Source organism: Chrysemys picta, chromosome 3 (genome assembly GCF_011386835.1).
Source record: "Chrysemys picta bellii isolate R12L10 chromosome 3, ASM1138683v2, whole genome shotgun sequence".
Taxonomy (NCBI): domain Eukaryota; kingdom Metazoa; phylum Chordata; order Testudines; family Emydidae; genus Chrysemys; species Chrysemys picta.
In genome coordinates this window covers 11,253,180-11,270,874 of record NC_088793.1, presented here as the reverse complement: position 1 = coordinate 11,270,874, position 17,695 = coordinate 11,253,180, and the positions used below count along the sequence as shown (strand labels likewise).

At 45.5% G+C, this 17,695-nt stretch overlaps 1 protein-coding gene and 1 long non-coding RNA gene across 2 annotated transcripts in view; both read left to right on the top strand.

Annotated features, from left to right (window-relative positions):
• The first annotated feature begins 925 nt into the window (after positions 1 to 925).
• Positions 926 to 17,695, top strand: part of XKR6 (XK related 6) — a 329,094-nt gene continuing 312,324 nt past the window's right edge. Inside the window, exon 1 of the mRNA XM_005290661.3 lies at positions 926 to 1,802. Within this exon, the coding sequence (XP_005290718.2) occupies positions 1,096 to 1,802 (707 nt within the window). The 5' untranslated portion in view covers positions 926 to 1,095. The remainder of the gene's footprint in view (positions 1,803 to 17,695) is intronic.
• LOC135982151 (uncharacterized) lies at positions 2,202 to 6,299 on the top strand. The gene is made up of 2 exons (XR_010599339.1): positions 2,202 to 4,831; positions 5,618 to 6,299. It is a non-coding gene; the product is annotated as an uncharacterized LOC135982151 (long non-coding RNA).

The following is a 17,695-nucleotide window of genomic DNA, read 5'->3' as shown; positions in this document are numbered from 1 at the left end:
GGAGCAGCAGGGCTGGGGCAGCGGAAGATGTGGGAGAGAGATTGCTAGGTCCCAGGGCTAACATTACTGGACCAGGAGGCAGTCTGGCTGGGTCCCTGGTGCCAGGGGTAATGGAGCTGGGTGCTGGAGGGAGGAGTCCAGAGTGCAGGGGTTAGGGAGGCTGGGATGGTGGATCCCAGGGGAGCAGTGGGTTTTGGTGCAGGAGGGCTGAGGTGGCGGATCCTGGGGGAGAAGTAGGTCCTTGGTCCAGGAGGGCTGGAGCGGGGGTCCCAGGGGAGCTCAAAGGTCCTTGGTGCAGGAGGGCTGGGGTGGGGGGTCTTGGGGGAGCTCAAGGGTCCTTGGTGCAGGAGGGTTGGGGTGGGGGTCCCAGGGGAGCTCAGGGGTCCTTGGTGCAGGAGGGCTGGGTTGGGGTGGGGGTCCCAGGGGAGCTCAAGGGTCCTTGGTGCAAGAGGGCTGGGGTGGGGGGGTCCCAGGGGAGCTCAGGGGTCCTTGGTGCAAGAGGGCTGGGGTGGGGGGGTCCCAGGGGAGCTCAGGGGTCCTTGGTGCAGGAGGGCTGGGTTGGGGTGGGGGTCCCAGGGGAGCTCAAGGGTCCTTGGTGCAAGAGGGCTGGGGGGGGGGGTCCCAGGGGAGTTCAGGGGTCCTTGGTCCAGGAGGGCTGGGGTGGGGGTCCCGGGGGAGCTCAGGGGTCCTTGGTGCAGGAGGGTTGGGGTGGGGGTCCCGGGGGAGCTCAGGGGTCCTTGGTGCAGGAGGGTTGGGGTGGGGGTCCCGGGGGAGCTCAGGGGTCCTTGGTCCAGGAGGGCTGGGGTGGGGGTCCCGGGGGAGCTCAGGGGTCCCTGGTCCAGGAGGGCTGGGCTGGGGTGGGAGGTCCCGGGGGCAGGGGGCTGAGGGCCCTTGGTGCGGGCGGCGACGGGGCCGCTGCTGCAGCCACTCCTGGGCAGCGTGGGAGCCGCGCTTCGCCGGGCGGGCGCTAGGGGTCCCCCCTCCATCCTGCGCGGGGCCCGGCAAGCGCCTCCCCCGGAAGCGGCGGGGGGGGAGCCCGGCGAGGGGGCCGGAGAAGCGGGGCGAGCGGCGAGCGGCGGCGGCGGCGGCAGCAAGATGGCGGCCAAGTCGGACGGCGGCGGCGGGGGCGCGGGGGTCGGCTTCGCCCAGCTGCACAACCTGGACGAGGCGGCGGCGGCCGCGGCGGGGGGCGGCGGCGACGGGGCGGACGAGCAGGGCGGCAGCAGCTCCCTGCACATCTGCCACTGCTGCAACACCTCGTCGTGCTACTGGGGCTGCCGGAGCGCCTGCCTGCGGAGCCTGCTGGGGCGGGCGGGGGGCCGGGCCGGGGGCGGCGGGGGCACGGACCCGCTGGCCCCGGGCTCCTCCTCCGAGGGGCCGCCGCACTCCCCGGGGGGGCCCGGGGGCGGCGGGGGCGGCGGCGAGCGGCCGTGGCTGGACTGCCTGTGGATCGTGCTGGCGCTGCTGGTGCTGCTGGGGGACGTGGGCACGGACCTGTGGCTGGCCCTGCATCACTACGGGCGGCGGGACTACGTGTGGTGCGGCCTGACCCTGGCCTTCGTGCTGCTGCCCTCCGTGCTGGTGCAGATCCTCAGCTTCCGCTGGTTCGTGCAGGACTACACGGGCGGCGGGCTGGGCGCCGTGCAGGGCCTCAGCAGCCGCGGGCCGCCCATGATGGGGGCCGTCGGGCGCCGGCCGGGGGCCGCCGGCACCGCCACCCCGGGGGCCCAGCGCCTCTGCAGGCTCTCCGTCTGGATCTGGCAGGCCGTCATCCACCTGCTGCAGATGGGACAGGTCTGGAGGTAAGGGGGGGGGGGGAGAGAGAGGGGGTCGACCCCTATCAACACACACACAGCGGGGAAGGGCTTGCAGAAGGGGGTCAGCCCCCCACGCACACGGGAGGGGGGAAAGGCCTGGGGAGGGGGGGTCAACCCTACACCTACACGGGGGGGAGGGCTTGAGGATAGCGGGTCACCCCCCACTTACATTGAGGGGGGGGGAAGGCCAAGGGAGAGGGGGAGTTATGACCCCACTTACATGAGGGGGGGGGAAGAGCCAAGGGAGAGGGGGAGTTATAACCCCACTTACATGGGGGAGAAGAGCCAAGGGAGAGGGGAATCATGACCCCACTTACATTGGGGGAAAGGGCCAAGGGAGAGGGGGAGTCATGACCCCACTTACATGGGGGGGGGGGGAGAAGAGCCAAGGGAGAGAGGGAGTTATGACCCCACTTACATTGGGGGGGGGGAAGAGCCAAGGGAGAGAGGGAGTTGTAACCCCCAACACACATTGGGGGGGGAAGGCCCTGGGGAGTGGGAGAGTCACCCCTACACATGCACAGAAGAGGAGCAGCAGGTGAGGGGCCTGGGGAGAGATGGGGAAGGGAGGATTATGGGGGTAGGGGTGAATCCCAGGCAGAGGAGATGATGATGTGGGGTGGAGGTCATTCCTACCCAGGGAGAAAGAACTCTGTTGTATTGTTCCTGTGCCAGAGGGGAATGTTCCATGGCATATAGCTGGGGTTGGGAGGTGAAAATGGTCAATCCCCACCAGAGTTAGCGCACGGTATGGGGAGAAGCGGTCCCCACCACATGTGGACATAGTTTGAATGGATTAATGTGGTGTAAATAGGGATTAGCTCATTTCTACTCCTAGGACAACTTCTGGGCCTGGATCTGGGATTGGGGGGGAGAAGTGGGTTCACATCCTTGCCTGCTTTCAGGGTGAGCTCTAGGATATGGGTCTTCGATAAGGGAAAGAGGGGAAGATGCATCTCCCAGGGTTAGTCACACTCAGCAAAGAGGGGGAAGCAGGTCGTTGTTTGGAAGAGGGGAAAATGTAGTGAGATGTCCTGGATAAATCTTTGGTAATAGGAGAGATGCACCCCTTCAGCAGGTGTAGGAGAATTGGGGAGTGTGTTTAGATCTCCTGGTGTAAGGGACTAGAGGTCAGAGATGGGGTTTGTTCCCTAGAGAGAAGCTGGGGGTAGAGGGGGAGAGGAGGAGGAAGACTTCCCTGGGAAGGTAGGAAAGACTATTCAAGGGAAGGATTTGGATAGCAGAGGAAGCGGGGATAGGGAAAGGAAAATTTCCACGGTTGGAGTGGAGGGAACTGTTTTGGGGGTGAAATCTCTGGGATGACTTTGGAGGTCAGCATACCCCCAACAAAGATTTGAGAGAGAGCCTGAAGGGGTTCCCTAGAATGAGCTTGGGATTTTGGGGAAAGAGGTGATCTAAGGATAATTGTACAGAGCTATTTTGCTGCATGTCCTCTAGGACAACTCTGTGTGTGTGGAAAAGGGAGACTTCAGAAGTGAGGCTGGAGGGTGAGAAGCATGGATGAGAGAGGATGGGATGAAATTCCCAAGTTGAGTGTGGAGGTAACAGGCATCCAGATCACAGACAATATTTGGGAAGGAGATTTGGAGGAATAGGAGTCTGATAGGGCAAACAAATGGGTTAATTTGGCCTCTTCAGATATTTTCCAGAAGAGGCTAGATATGTGGGATAAACCAACAATGAGACATTTTATGCGATGGGGCACAGAGGAATCAAAGGGCTTGTTGCTGATGGGGTTAATTTTATCCCTGCACTGAAATCTCCAGGGTAAATCCTGGCGATAAAAGACCTCAAATGGATTTTAGAGGATTGTATTTTTGCTGGGGTGGGTGTGGGGGAGGAGGCAGGAAGGGCTGGTGAGATAGAAGGCAAGTATTTTGTGGATGATGATGTATAGGTAACTGAAGGGGTTAACTTTACTGCTAAATGAAATTTCTGAAAAAGTGACTGAAGTTAAGATGGAGACAGCATATTTGAGGGGGGAAAGAGGGGGTTTGATGTTTCTTCTTAGCGCAAGAATCTTGAGGTAAAATGGAGATAGCACAGCAAAGATTTTTTTTTTGAGGAGGGGGGGCAGGGAGGAATGTGTGGGAAGGTTCTCTGGAATCGCTACCTAGGAAATCAGCTGGTGAAATCATGCAGTGCAACAGAAAACACATTTCTGTTCTGTCGTCTTTTCAATGTCATTTGCACTCATTTAAGACCAATTCCCTTTCAGTGGTTGTGGATATTTTTGCAGCCCCGTCTAGGGTGTGTGGGTGGGGATGTGTTAGGAAGAAGAATCAGTTCACAAACCTTTCTGCCTCCTTCCGCCAGTCGTTATCCCCAAATGCAGATCACATCAGCAAAAGCAGCTTGGTGCAGATGCTCCTTTGGCAAGTTGGGGGTGTCTCATCATGCAGCCAAGCAAAATAAGCGATTATGTATTAACCAGTGTGCAAATCTGCACTGGCAAAAATAAACCCACAACACATTTGAGTGAACGGGGGGTGGGGGGGAAACAAACTATGCTGCTTAGAGGCTCTGGTCGTCCATTGAAGAGATGATGTGTGCGTGTGGCTTCTATGAAGAAAAGAGGCTTAAGTTGCCCAGATTTAGCAGTGACTTTTCACTGCAGAGGAGGATTTCAGTGCTGGGAATGTGCAGGTCTGGGGCTGCTGACACAGGGACTGAGAAGGGGCTCTCCAGACCAAGTCACATTAACTGAAATAAGAGAGCTCGCTGTGATCCTGACTGTTACCTGAATCACATTCAGATCTTGCTAAACAGTGCAGTGGGCTGAAGCTGGATCAGTGTCTGACTTAAGAAAGCAGAGAGAGCGCCGATGGAAGGAATTTGTGGACTAACCATTGTGACTATTTCGAGGGTGTTTTTACACTTCTGCCACGGCTGTTGCGACTGTCATTAAAATTAATCTTGAATGCAGTGATGGGACTAATACTGGAAAGCACTATTTTAGCAGTATTTGCCTGCAGCTAAATCGTGTCATGCTGGTAAGAAGTTTAAGGGAGGGAGGGGGATGACTTAAACAATGTATGATCAGAGTGTGATGCGCTGGGCTTAGGTTCCTTCATAAGAATGGATATGAACTGTGCAAATACAGTACATAGTAAGAACAAAAGTATATGTTGTGCAGAAACTATCTGTTGCCCTGCAGCTGGAAGCAAAGTCATGGAGGATAGGGGGAGTAGGACTGAATTGTATAGAGATCCTGTTCTGAATTTCCCAGGGCTCTTTCTTGGTGAATGTCTCATCATTTGTATTTAATATGTGGGGATCAAATATGGTTTGTCATCCTATAGGGACTTCCTTTCCTAAACATTGATGAGACTTGCAAATAAAAAGATTCATAGCTAAAATTCCTACAGCAGGCATACAAGCTTCTATTAGAATGAATACGTTGATTTTTTTTTTTTTTTGGGCGAGCGTTGGAGCATTAATATCTCCATTAGGTCTTGGAATTGTGTAGGCAACATCTAGCAGTTTTAGCACAAATGAGTGAGGCCTTTTTGGAGTTTTGTCCTTATTTGGTATTTTTGTATTTGCACGATCACATACAAAATTTAGGCTTTGCCAAAATGTTGGAGGTTAATGAAAGCGTTGATGGGAGATGGATTAATTTGTATTTCCAGATTCACTCAGTTTGCTTATTGCTAATATTTTTATTGTCCTAATCATTGCATGAGCAATATGGTTTTAAGCTCGTATCATTACACATGTACCTATTTCTACCTTATTTTAACAGTCTACAATTTTTACTTTTCATCTTAATTTCTTAGGTAATCTTGAAGACTAGAACATTTCAGCCAAACTGTCAAAGTAAAGGATGCCTGTCATGCATATTATGCTCTTTTGTGCTTCAGCACTACAAAACTGCAGAAGGGATGTTCATTGAGGAAGAATGTGGCAGTGCTGTGGTGTTACTTGAAATAGACTTGATGCAGGGTTGCCTTTTAAGCTTGCCAGGGTTGTTGCTTCCACTGAAGTCATTCATCTGTGTAAATTAAGGAATAGACGTTTTGACTTGAAAGATTTAGCATCTTGGCTAATTAGCTGTATTAAAAGTGCTCAACAATATTATTTTTGTATCTGTACCTCTTTCTAATCACTGTTGCAAGTAGGTTACTGGGTCATGATTGCATTCCTTAAAATGTACAAGGTTTAGTGTGTAAACTGTGAAATTTCACATAGCACTATACTATTAGGTTAGATCTAGGAATATACCACTAAAATCCAATGGAATAAGAGTAACCTGAGACTGACAGGTCTAAAATGAAAGCTGATCAGTTGAAAATCCTATTCTATTGTATCTCACAGAAATTCTCAGGAATGTTACCTTACATGTAATGCATTCAAATAAGTTTTTAAAACAAGAACAGTAAATGTACATGTTATGAAAAAAAACTGGACTGTAAGAAAACCCTGTAGTCCTTTCCCTTGACATTAAAAATTTATATTCTACATGTGTTATGTAATCCTACAATCGAGGTAAAGACTTGACTATTTTCTTCACTAGTTGATGTACCAAATGTGGGAAACTCCCATGTTTTTCAGAAGGTTGTGTGGGATATGGAAAGATAAATATTATTTGCATAGGTTGTCAAACTAATCTATCAAGGAACTAAGTTTGTGCTTCAACAGTTGGTTTAAATGGAATATTTGCTGTTAATGTGTACATGATAAATGAGGATTGTTTTAGTTACATTAGAGAATTTTGCTCTAGAATTAATAGTGTGACTTAAACACTTGCTATATTCAAGATGCATTGGATGAGAAATTTCTAAATTATGTCTGCAATTCCTGGACTTTTAGATCATGTCTGGGTTGCTTAAGATGGGAAGATATCTATCTGTCAAAAGACTGGGTAGCTGGAAGTACCCATCCATGAATCTTGTCAGATTCTTCTGTCTTGGGTACTCGGATTTCTAGACACTTTCTGCACATTTGCTGTCTCTTCTGGCAGACTTACATATTTTGCTACTTTTCTGGTTAGTTTGTCTGGCAGCTGAGTTCTTCCTCTTTAGGATAAGCTGTGAAACCCTGGCTGTAGCATAGAGTTCTGTCAGGCTCGGAAAATGCCTGACAGAGGGAAGAAGCACTGGGGTAAATGACAATGCTGTGACAAGCTGAATTGCGCACAAAATCAAATATTGCAGAGAGAAATTCCCCTCTTCCATTGAAAAGGACCTCTGTGTGAGATGGCTCTACAGAAGAGAATTCTGAACACCTACCTCTAATACAGCATAGTATGGGATCTCTCACCTTAGGAATCTCTGTCTGCAGACAGCATTTACATTGATTAAACAGCACAAAAGGCATTGATGCTAGAATAGAGGACATCTAGGCTTATAAAGGGAACTAATCACCTGAGCAAAAGGAGACTCTGCATTGGCTGTTAACTGGTAGTGAGGCTTACTGCCTTGTTGTGGGTTACCCACTAGAGGGGGGTCAAATCACAGATGTTGAAGCGGATCTTATGATGATCTAGCCTTTGGAGAGAAGAGTTTTCCCTAGCTTTATCAAAGGGTGGACTGCACCTTTATAATGTGTTCTGGACTACCTCCCCTCCCACACAATCATATAACATCTCTTTGGCAGCAATGTAATTTGGATATGTGGAAAAACACTGGTATGTGTTTGGGTGCGGGGGGAGAGTTGAGAGATCTTGTTCAAAAAAAGTGATGTGGTGGTGTCTTGAACCTATCATAAAGAAAAGACTAAATTAAAATAGAAGCATTTCCTGCCATGTGTGGGACAGAGCATTGTACTGGGCAAGATGGTGGAGGTATAACATGGAGAAATCTGAATCCCTCAAATACCTTATTTTCCTGTTTCTTAAATGCTTGCTTTATTTCCCTTGAATCCTGACTTGATTTTTAGCAGCTGCTGTCTTGAGAAGCAGTAGAGGTAGAAACCAAAGCTTTATACCATCTGAAAGCTTTCAGCTGGTGTAAAGTATTTATCGAATAGCTCATGAGAGAGAGAGAAGCAAAAATCATGCTTGAATTAAAGGAGAAGGTGAGAGAAAGGAGCTTGTGGAGAATAGTGACTTTTTTATGATCCACTGTCTAGTGATCTTCCATGAATAGAAAACAGTTTTCAAGGTTAGTACTGATCTTTTTTCAAGACCAACAAACTTTTTCAAGCATTGGAGCAAGGACTAGAAATGGAGGAGGGGGGCAGATTGGATTTTTGGCCTTCCTAGCCTGTTAAAAAGGACTGGAGATTTTGGTTCTCTGTGAAGGTGGAATTGATAAATCTAAAATTCCCCTTTATTGCATATTCTTTGATGGATCCATTGAAATATATTGTCAGTTCAGTAGCCATCAGCGAAGGTTGCCAGAAGGCGATTGTGGTAGAAGGCTTGGAAGACAGATGGGTTACGCTAAAGTGCTGCTCGTTATTAAAGTTTTCTGAGGTTTAAGCAGTTTGGGAAAACCCTAGAACAAATAGTTCCAGAAGCAGTGTTTATATAAAAAAAAAGGCTTTTTCTCTTCAAATAAAATGTACACAAATGGGAACAAGGCATTCATATGCACAAATGAATAGTTTTCAGATAGAGTTTTAGAAGGAAAAAGGTGTTATTGAGGAGGAAGACCTACACAGGAATCCAAAATGGAGCCTCTTAATAAAATCAGTGTGGCTACCACCTGTGCACTGAGCACTACATTTACAATATGTATATACTTGAACTGATCAAGTGTGTGTGTGTGTGTGTGTGTGTGTATGTGTATATATATATATATATATATATATATATATATATACATCGATGCTGTGTTTGTTGTTTTACTAGCAATGTGTATATGACTGTTGGTATTGCATAGTGCCGTGGGGCCCTAAATGAGATTGGAACACCAAGATCTATACATACATATAGTAAGACAGATTCTGCTCAAACAATTTACAAACTAGACCGAAAGGAAGTATTAATAGCTTCTCCCTCCTTTTTAACAGAGTGGGAAATGAGGCACAGAAAGATTGAGGGCCAGATTTTGAACCCATTACTCTTACTGAAATCAGTGTGAGTTAGTGCTCGCCAGTGGAAGTAAATATTCAAGTCCTACAAAAAGGGTCTGGCAGCTGGGTGTCTAGAGCACATGACCTATGAAGGAAGGCTGAAAGAATTGGGTTTGTTTAGTTTGGAAAAGAGAAGACTGAGAGGGGACATGATACCTGAAAACTGCTATTTAAAAGGGTGTCATGAGGAGGAGGGAGAAAACTTGTTCACCTTAGCCTCTAAGGATAGAACAAGAAGCAATGGGCTTAAACTGCAGCAAGGGAGGTTTAGGTTGGACATTGGGAAAAAGTTCCTGACTGTCAGCGTGGTTAAACACTGGAATAAATTGCCCAGGGAGGTTGTGGAATCTCCATCTCTGGAGATATTTAAGAGTAGGTTAGATAAATGTCTATCAGAGATGGTCTAGACGGTATTTGGTCCTGCCATGAGGGCAGGGGACTGGACTCGATGACCTCTTGAGGTCCCTTCCAGTCCTAGAATCTATGAAAACCCAAATCTCCTGAGTTCCAGCCTAGTGCATGAACCATAAGACTTTCCTTCCTCTGTAATTGTGTTCACACGCATTCTGTGTTAAGGTTGATGGCTCAAACCCTAGTCTGAGGATTTAGATACTTTACAAATTAGTCACTTGTCAGCATTTAGGTTGTCATCTCTATTCCCTGTGTGTTTTCCAGACCTGAAGAAGAGCTCTGTGTAAGCTCAAAATCTTGTCTCACCAGCAGAACTTGGTTCAATAAAAAGTATTGCCTTACCCACCTTCTATCACTATTCAATGCAGTCTGATAACAGTCATGTGTGATGAGATTCCAGGATGGACAGGTAAAATGCTGAACTGATTTGTGTGATTGACTTTTATGTGTCAAATGGAAATTTGCCCCTTTGACTTAAATTTCCCATCGGTGTTTTCTCATGGCCACTATTTGAATATAGCTTTCGTAGGGTTCTCTTTCCCGGAGGTTGGCTTGGTTGTAGTGCTTCTAGGACTGGGTTCATTAAATACCTAGGATTTGCTGTGGGGGGGTTAGACAGAGCACAGGTGTGGATTATGTTTCAGCGTGGCTTCTCTTTCTCCACTCTGTCTAGGTACTTGTATAGTTCTCAGTGCGGTAGTATCTGAATGCTTCACAATCATTAATGGATTTTACATTCCCACCGCCTCAGTGAGTAGGGCGGTATCCTCTGTTACTGAGGGGGAATTGAGACACTGGGTAGATTTAAGTCCATTGCCCAAATGTCCCACAGGAAATATGTGGCTGTCAGGAATTAAAGCTACATCTCCTGAATCCCAGTCTAGTGCCCCATCCACTAAAAAAGTCCTTCCTGCCACTCTACAACGGTCTTCTCTCAGACCATTTCTACACTGGTGAAATTTACCATAAAAATTCCTACCAATTCACCAGAACCAGTATTGAAACCATGAGGTGCTGCAGGGTAGACAAGGACCCTGAAACTAACTTTATCACCCTTTTAGCGAAACCTGCAGAAAAGCAAGTCTAATCAAAGTGCTGGTGAAAACAGGGCTGCCTGCCAGCATCTTGTCGAGGTGGCTGCTCTTACCAATTCAGCTGAACTGGTACAGGAGCCAGTGGGAATGGGTCAGTTTTTTTACCCATAGTACAATAGTGGGGTCAACTTTAGAAGCGTTGGCCTGTTTGCCCTCCCACCTGAATGGTGAACGGTGCTCTGAGACCATGGGAATGAGTGTAAGCTCTTGGGGACAGGGAGTCTGTGCGTGTATGTATAGCGGTTAGCATTTTGAGTCCCCCTTCCTAACTGGTACACATTAGTGAATCCTGTGTGCATCTCAAAAGCTTCGGGAGTGACAAATGTCCTAAATCAGCCGTTCTCAATCAGGGGTCCGGGCCCCCCTGGAGGGCCGCAAGCAGCTTTCGGGGGGGGGGGGGGGGGCGCGCAAAGCAGAGCCAGCATTAGACTCGCTGGGGCCCAGGGTAGAAAGCTGAAGCCCCATGGCATAGGGCTGAAGCTCAGGGCCCTTAACCCCGCCCCTCGGGGCTGAAGCCAAAGCCTGAGCAATGTAGCTTCAGTAGAGCCCCTGTGGCATGGGGCCCCAGGAAATTGTCCTGGTTGCTACCCCTTGATGCTGGCCCTGGCTTTTATATGCAGAAAACCAGTTATTGTGGCACAGATGGAGTTTTTATAGCATGTTGGGGATAGGGGGGATGCCTCAGAAAGAGAGAGGTTCAGAACCCCTGCCCTAAATGAATTTATAGAATTACATTGTATGGGAAAACTTGTACCCTGTGGCTCTCTCTGGTTCTTCCATGCTGGTAGGAAGGGGAGGAATATTTTAACCGTTTTGCAGCTGGTTCCTCACTGCATCTACGAAGAAACGTGTGGTAGTGCTGGAAATGCATTTTGCCTGCCATACCACACTCATGCGGCAGCAGTAAAACATCTCAGGAACGGTTTGAGATTGGGATTGGAATTTATCCCAGTTATGTCAGAGCCAGGAAAAAGAGCAACAGAGGCTGATACTGTTGAAGTAAAAAGTGTTGTAAGCAGAAGGCATTTAAAAAATATGAACAATCTGGCGCAAAATGAGTAGTGGGAGGTGTTCCAAAAATGAGAAAGTAGTTTAAAAACATGACTAAAAAACCCCCCTGAATCTTCAATGCCAGAGAATATTTCATTTAGTTTTGCCAATATTTACAACAGGATCGTAAGCGTCCACTAAAAATACTAAGAGTCCAAGATACGGAAACAAGAGATTAAGGCAATTGGCAGGATGGAGGGATCCCATAAATAAGGATCATGTTTCCAGGGAGGAATTTGGTTATACTCAGAGAACAATGGCTCATAGCATCATTAAAGGAAGGAAATTTAGACTGTTGGTTAGAGCACAGGGCTGGGAGTCAGGAATTCAGAGCTCTTTCCCAGCTCCACCACTGACTTGCTATGTGACCTTGGGCAAGCGAATCATTTTCTGATTAGTGCTCTATAATTTTAATAAAATGATATATTTTTATATTCCTTTGCAAGAGTATTTTATCTGGTGTTTGGGGAGCAGGAATTGGACCTGCTCTTCCCTTTTCCTTACTGACTACCCTAAATAAATAATTCCAGAGATCAAAGGTCAGACTTTAAAATTTAGGCATATCCAATTATGACCATATATTTGCATGTACCTAATTTATACACACATACCTGATTTGCATGCATAAGTAAAGTACACATATACTGTATATGTGTGCCTACATTTGAATTTGGCCCATCCTCTGCATACCTCACCCCCTGGAGAAAGAAAATTCAGTTTTATAACCAGCCCTATTTTAAGGAGCATTTATGAAATCAGCAGGGGATAGGAGAGAAAAGAGAGACCCTCACTCAAACCAAAATTTAATGAACTTCCTGGATTTGTGTAAAAGCATTAAGCAGCATGAAGCTCTGTATCGTAGCTCTGCAGTAATTTGAGGCCCTTTATGGTTTGAATGGAGGGATAAAATGGAACCTGCAATTACACTAATTCTTTCTAATTGAATATTTTGATTTTATTCTTTCCCTTTTAAAACACACCTGTGTAACTACTAACATTCATAAAGCTGCAGGAATATTTGTTTCCTCTTTTTGGTGAGCCGTGTAAATGTACTTTTTATTGGACGTGCAGTTCATTTCCTTATTGCTGGAAGTGCTTCCCCAGTACAACTGCTTTGGAAAGTGGTGGACAATGAACATTTCTCTGCTCATTTTAACTGTGCTGCTGCTATCACTGGGCTGTATTAGTTTACCATCTGGTGTAGAGGGGAATGCTGTGCTGCGGATTGAATGCTTTGAGTCCCTGCATGATTTTGTCAGGTATCTTTTTAATTAATTTATTATCCACGCAGGGCTTGTCATCAAGAGCTGCAGCTATTTATTTTTCCCCAGGCCATGTTCAGAGCAGGCAGACAAGATCACTGACTTCTGCCACATAGACTTAGTTTGGGGATGGGGATAACAAAAGGACATTCTAAGTCTTGCTTGAACAGAGCTTGGTAAAGGTGAGGAGTTACAGAGTAGCAACTACTTTCTCCCAAGGTCTGTTGTAAATTAATTAGATTCTCCTTAAAGATGTGAATTTATCTTAAGTTTTTGGAAGCAAAAGTTCGGCATTGTGTTTTGCTGTAATTGGCAGTCGGACAGGCACCTGTGAAAAAGTTAAAGGGCTAGATCCTCATAGAATATCAGGGTTGGAAGGGACCTCAGGAGGTCATCTAGTCCAACCCCCTGCTCAAAGCAGGACCAATCCCCAACTAAATCATCCCAGCCAGGGCTTTGTCAAGCCTCCCCTTAAAAACCTCTATGGAAGGAGATTCCACCACCTCCCTAGGTAACACATTCCAGTGCTTCACCACCCTCCTAGTGAAAAAGGTTTTTCCTAATATCCAACCTAAACCTCCCACAGTGCAACTTGAGACCATTACTCCTTGTTCTGTCGTCTGCCACCATTGAGAACAGTCTAGATCCATCCTCTTTGGAACCCCCTTTCAGGTGGTTGAAAGCAGCTATCAAATCCCCCCTCATTCTTCTCTTCTGCAGACTAAATAATCCCAGTTCCTTCAGCCTCTCCTCATAACTCATGTGCTCCAGCCCCCTAATCAGTTTTGTTGCCCTCCGCTGGACTCTTTCCAATTTTTCCACATCCTTCTTGTAGTGTGGGGCCCAAAACTGGACACAGTACTCCAGATAAGGCCTCACCAGTGTCAAATAGAGGGGAACGATCAGGTCCCTCGATCTGCTGGCAATGCCCCTACTTATACAGCCCAAAATGCCGTTAGCCTTCTTGGCAACAAGGGCACACTGTTGACTCATATCCAGCTTCTCGTCCACTGTGACCCCTAGGTCCTTTTCTGCAGAACTGCTTCCTAGCCATTCGGTCCCTAGTCTAACAGTGCATGGGATTCTTCCGTCCTAAGTGCAGGACTCTGCACTTGTCCTTGTTGAACCTCATCAGTTTCTTTTGGCCCAATCCTCTTAATTTGTCTAGGTCCCTCTGTATCCTATCCCTACCCTCCAGCGTATCTACCACTCCTCCCAGTTTAGTGTCATCTGCAAACTTGCTGAGGGTGCAATCCACACCATCCTCCAGATCATTAATGAAGATATTGAACAAAACCGGCCCCAGGACTGACCCTTGGGACACTCTGCTTGATACCGGCTGCCAACTAGACATGGAGCCATTGATCACTACCCATTGAGCCCGACGATCTAGCCAGCTTTCTATCCACCTTATAGTCCATTCATCCAGCCCATACTTCTTTAACTTGCCGGCAAGAATACTGTGGGAGACTGTATCAAAAGCTTTGCTAAAGTCAAGGAATAACACATCAATTGATTTCCCCTCATCCACAGACCCAGTTATCTCCTCATAGAAGGCAATTAGGTTAGTCAGGCATGACTTGCCCTTGGTGAATCCATGCTGACTGTTCCTGATCACTTTCCTTCAGAATTGATTCCTTGAGGACCTGCTCAGTTGATATACATTGACATAGGTCAGTTGAAGTCAATAGTGGTATGCCTTTTACATCCACTAAGGATTTGGCCCAGAATATTTCTGTAGATAGGTAGTTTATTATTAGAATGGTGAAAGGAGAAGGGTAGGGAGTGGGATGAGAGGGTAAGTTTAATTGATAATTGTATTATTGGATATTTATTATTGGGTTTTGGAAATAACCATTTTCAGTAACATAAAATAAAAGCTTTTAAAATGTAAGTTCATATTTTCAGCTCAAGCATCAAATAGAAAAAATTAGACAAATTAATAATTTGTAATTGCATTGTATATTCTCTGTACTTGAATCTCTGATTTAAAGAGAATTTTACTGATATTTATTTCATAGCATCCAGTCGCTGGTCTGTGTATCAGTTTTACACTTGTCTGGTAACTGTCTTCTAGTCCAGCAGTTCTCAGCCTGTGGTCTGCAGACCCTTTGGGGTCTGAAGACTGATTTCTAAAAGGGTCTGCACCTCCACATTTCATTTTTTGGGGGTCCACAAATGAAAAAAGGTTGAGAACCATTGGACTTTTGATTCAATAAACTGCTTATCTCATACAGCTGTCCTTTCATCTAGTGTTGGTGGTGTGTGACTGCTGATTGAAGGCACAACACTGTAATTCATTTATTAATAATTATAAATGGAAATAATTTGGAGCAGCACATAGCACTGACAACAGAAATTGATCCGCCCTTCTCGCAGGGGAGCCTTACAACGACAAGTCGTATTCTAAGCAAGGAAAGAGGAGAACTTGCTTCACTTGCAGTGTAAAGTCACTAGCATGTTGTCATGCTAGTGGACTAACTTCAGTCACCAGCAAGAAATTGTTCTAATCTTTCTTTTCCTGGTGTTTCCTGTGTTGAGGGGAACAATTCTTCCTTCCTTCATTTTTTTAGAAAACAACCAAAAGTGAGTTTGAGAGGAAAGAAGCATTAGTATACTTACTGCTTTGGAAGAGTGTTGACTGATCATGTGCATTAGATCAGTAGATGTTAGGATCATGGTTGGTGAGTTTTTTGCTTTGATTCAGTATCACATCTGCAAATGCCTTTTATTGAAAGAGGACACAATGGATTCCTTGTACCATTGTTTTCTGGGAAGGACATGTTTTTTTCTTAGCAATTCAGTCTTATTTCAGTCTGTTCTTGACACTCAAGTAGGATAATAATGTGAATGTATATTTTTGATGCCAAGAGAAGGATTTCAGCCTCTTAGCCCAGAAAAATCAAATGTATTCTTCTCACAAATGAAACTGAAATCTTTGACTCATAGTCTAGTCTTGTCATTCTCCTTCCATTCAAGACACTTTCTTGAACAATAGACCATCCCTCGAGGAATTTCATACTGAGGTTACCACCTATTAAGACATGCCAGAGAAAAGTCCTAGTGCCAGATACTCAGCTGGTGTAACTCTCTTATTTTGTTTACATCCGCTGAGGATCTAACCCCAAGATAGCTTTAAAAGTCTGGTGAGGAAAACATTTTCACCCCAGTTTTGGTTTAATTTTCTCTAGTTTTAAGAACAGTGTTTGTTTGTTGTTTGTTTGTCTGTTGACATATGCTTGCCAATGTGGCTTATTGCAATCTGTCATCGTTGCTCAGTGCTGACAAAATAGATGTATTCCCCTCCTTAGCTTATCCTTAAAAAGCAAACAAAAAAAAACTTTGGATCAGAATTCATTTTTTACGGCTAGTGTATGTGTCAAAATTGCACCAGTCTCGACCACTAGTCCTTTTGTTGGCTGAACTATGTAAACTTTATGTGTACGGGGCATTAAGTTCAGTGTGTGATTTCAAGAAAAATACCTCTTTCTGTATATCCTGCCCTCACCCATAAAACCCTCCTCTTAGCACAAATGTGCCTCAGCTTCTGCACAGTACTACTTTTCTGGTCATGCTGGTGGGAAATTGCTGCTGTTCACCTAGACGTCATAACACTAGATTCTTCCCTCCTCTACAGAAGACAACTGAGGGAAGGGAAAGGATAGCAGTAGAAAGAGGATGGAACACGGGGCACAGAGGGTTTGGTGGAGAGAGAAACTGACAAGTGCTATTAGGAAATAAACTTGTTTCATAACTTTACTGTTTTGACATAAAATTCCAGATGGTAGCACTTTTTTTTTTTTAACCTCAGCTAGCTGTGAATTTTATTTTTTTAGCTACATGTTAATTAGAGATGGACTTGAGCCACAAAATTTAGATCCAGATTTGAACCTCCCTGAAGTTCGAGGGGGAATTGGATCCGGATTTCTGGCTGGGCCCATCTTCATTTGAAATTCAAGTACATTATCAAGGTAAAAGTGAATCCCCAACACATCCGCCTTGCTGATCACACATAGAAGAAGGTAGAGCACTTGCTGGTACTCTGATGCTGTGACGATGTGTGATTATGCTGCACGTAATACATCATCGGTGTGTTATGCTTCCAGCAGGATACCACAACTGCCAAAAGACGATCCTCTTGATTTGTAGGTACTGTTCAATATCATCTCTGTTCCCAGCTTCATTAGATTAGGTCTTTGAACCCATAGTTTTTTACTCTTAAATCATGCTGTTTAGGTCTTGAATAATAAAACATTAAAGTAAAAACTATACTATGGAAACCAAAAAAAAAAAAATCAGGAGGCTCAGTGGGACTTCAGGGAGATTAGGTAAATGTGTTTTGTATTTAATCTCTTATTTTATATCAGTGTCAGTATGAGACCACTTCATTTTACTACTTTAATAGTATATAAGCATTAGTTAGTGTTTGAAATATTAAGAAAACAATGGATACCTGATAATAGCTGATATGATCCTTCTTTAACAGTTATTGAATCCATCCAAAAGGCTCCAGGTAATATCATCACATCATTTTGTATGTTGGGAGGTTAAAACTATCAGCTATTTCAGATTCAAAGATGATGATTTATGCACAGAATGTTTTTAGCCTTATTTTTACTGCTTTGGGCTTTAATAATTCCATTTACGAAAATGGATCTTCTGGCTGTGGCTTGTTGCAAATTTGGGGCTTCATTAGTGGTTCTTGTTCTTTTTCCTGCTGTGTTCACACGTCACCTGAAATTAATTATTACGTTTTAATTTTGAACATGCAAATCTTGTTAACTCACTTACATTCCACAGTAATATACTTCGGTTTCTGGGAAGAGTGTTAATTCACCCACACCACTCAAGAGTTTAATGTGACCATGTTAATGCTCTAGTGGTTAGAGCTGGGAGTCAGGACTTCTAGGTTCCATTTCTGACTCTTCCACTGACTTGTAAGTCCAGGAGTAGAAAAATTTACCAGACATCTAATTGTTAACAGCTGATATTAAAGTGGAAGGACAAGAGAGGGACATAA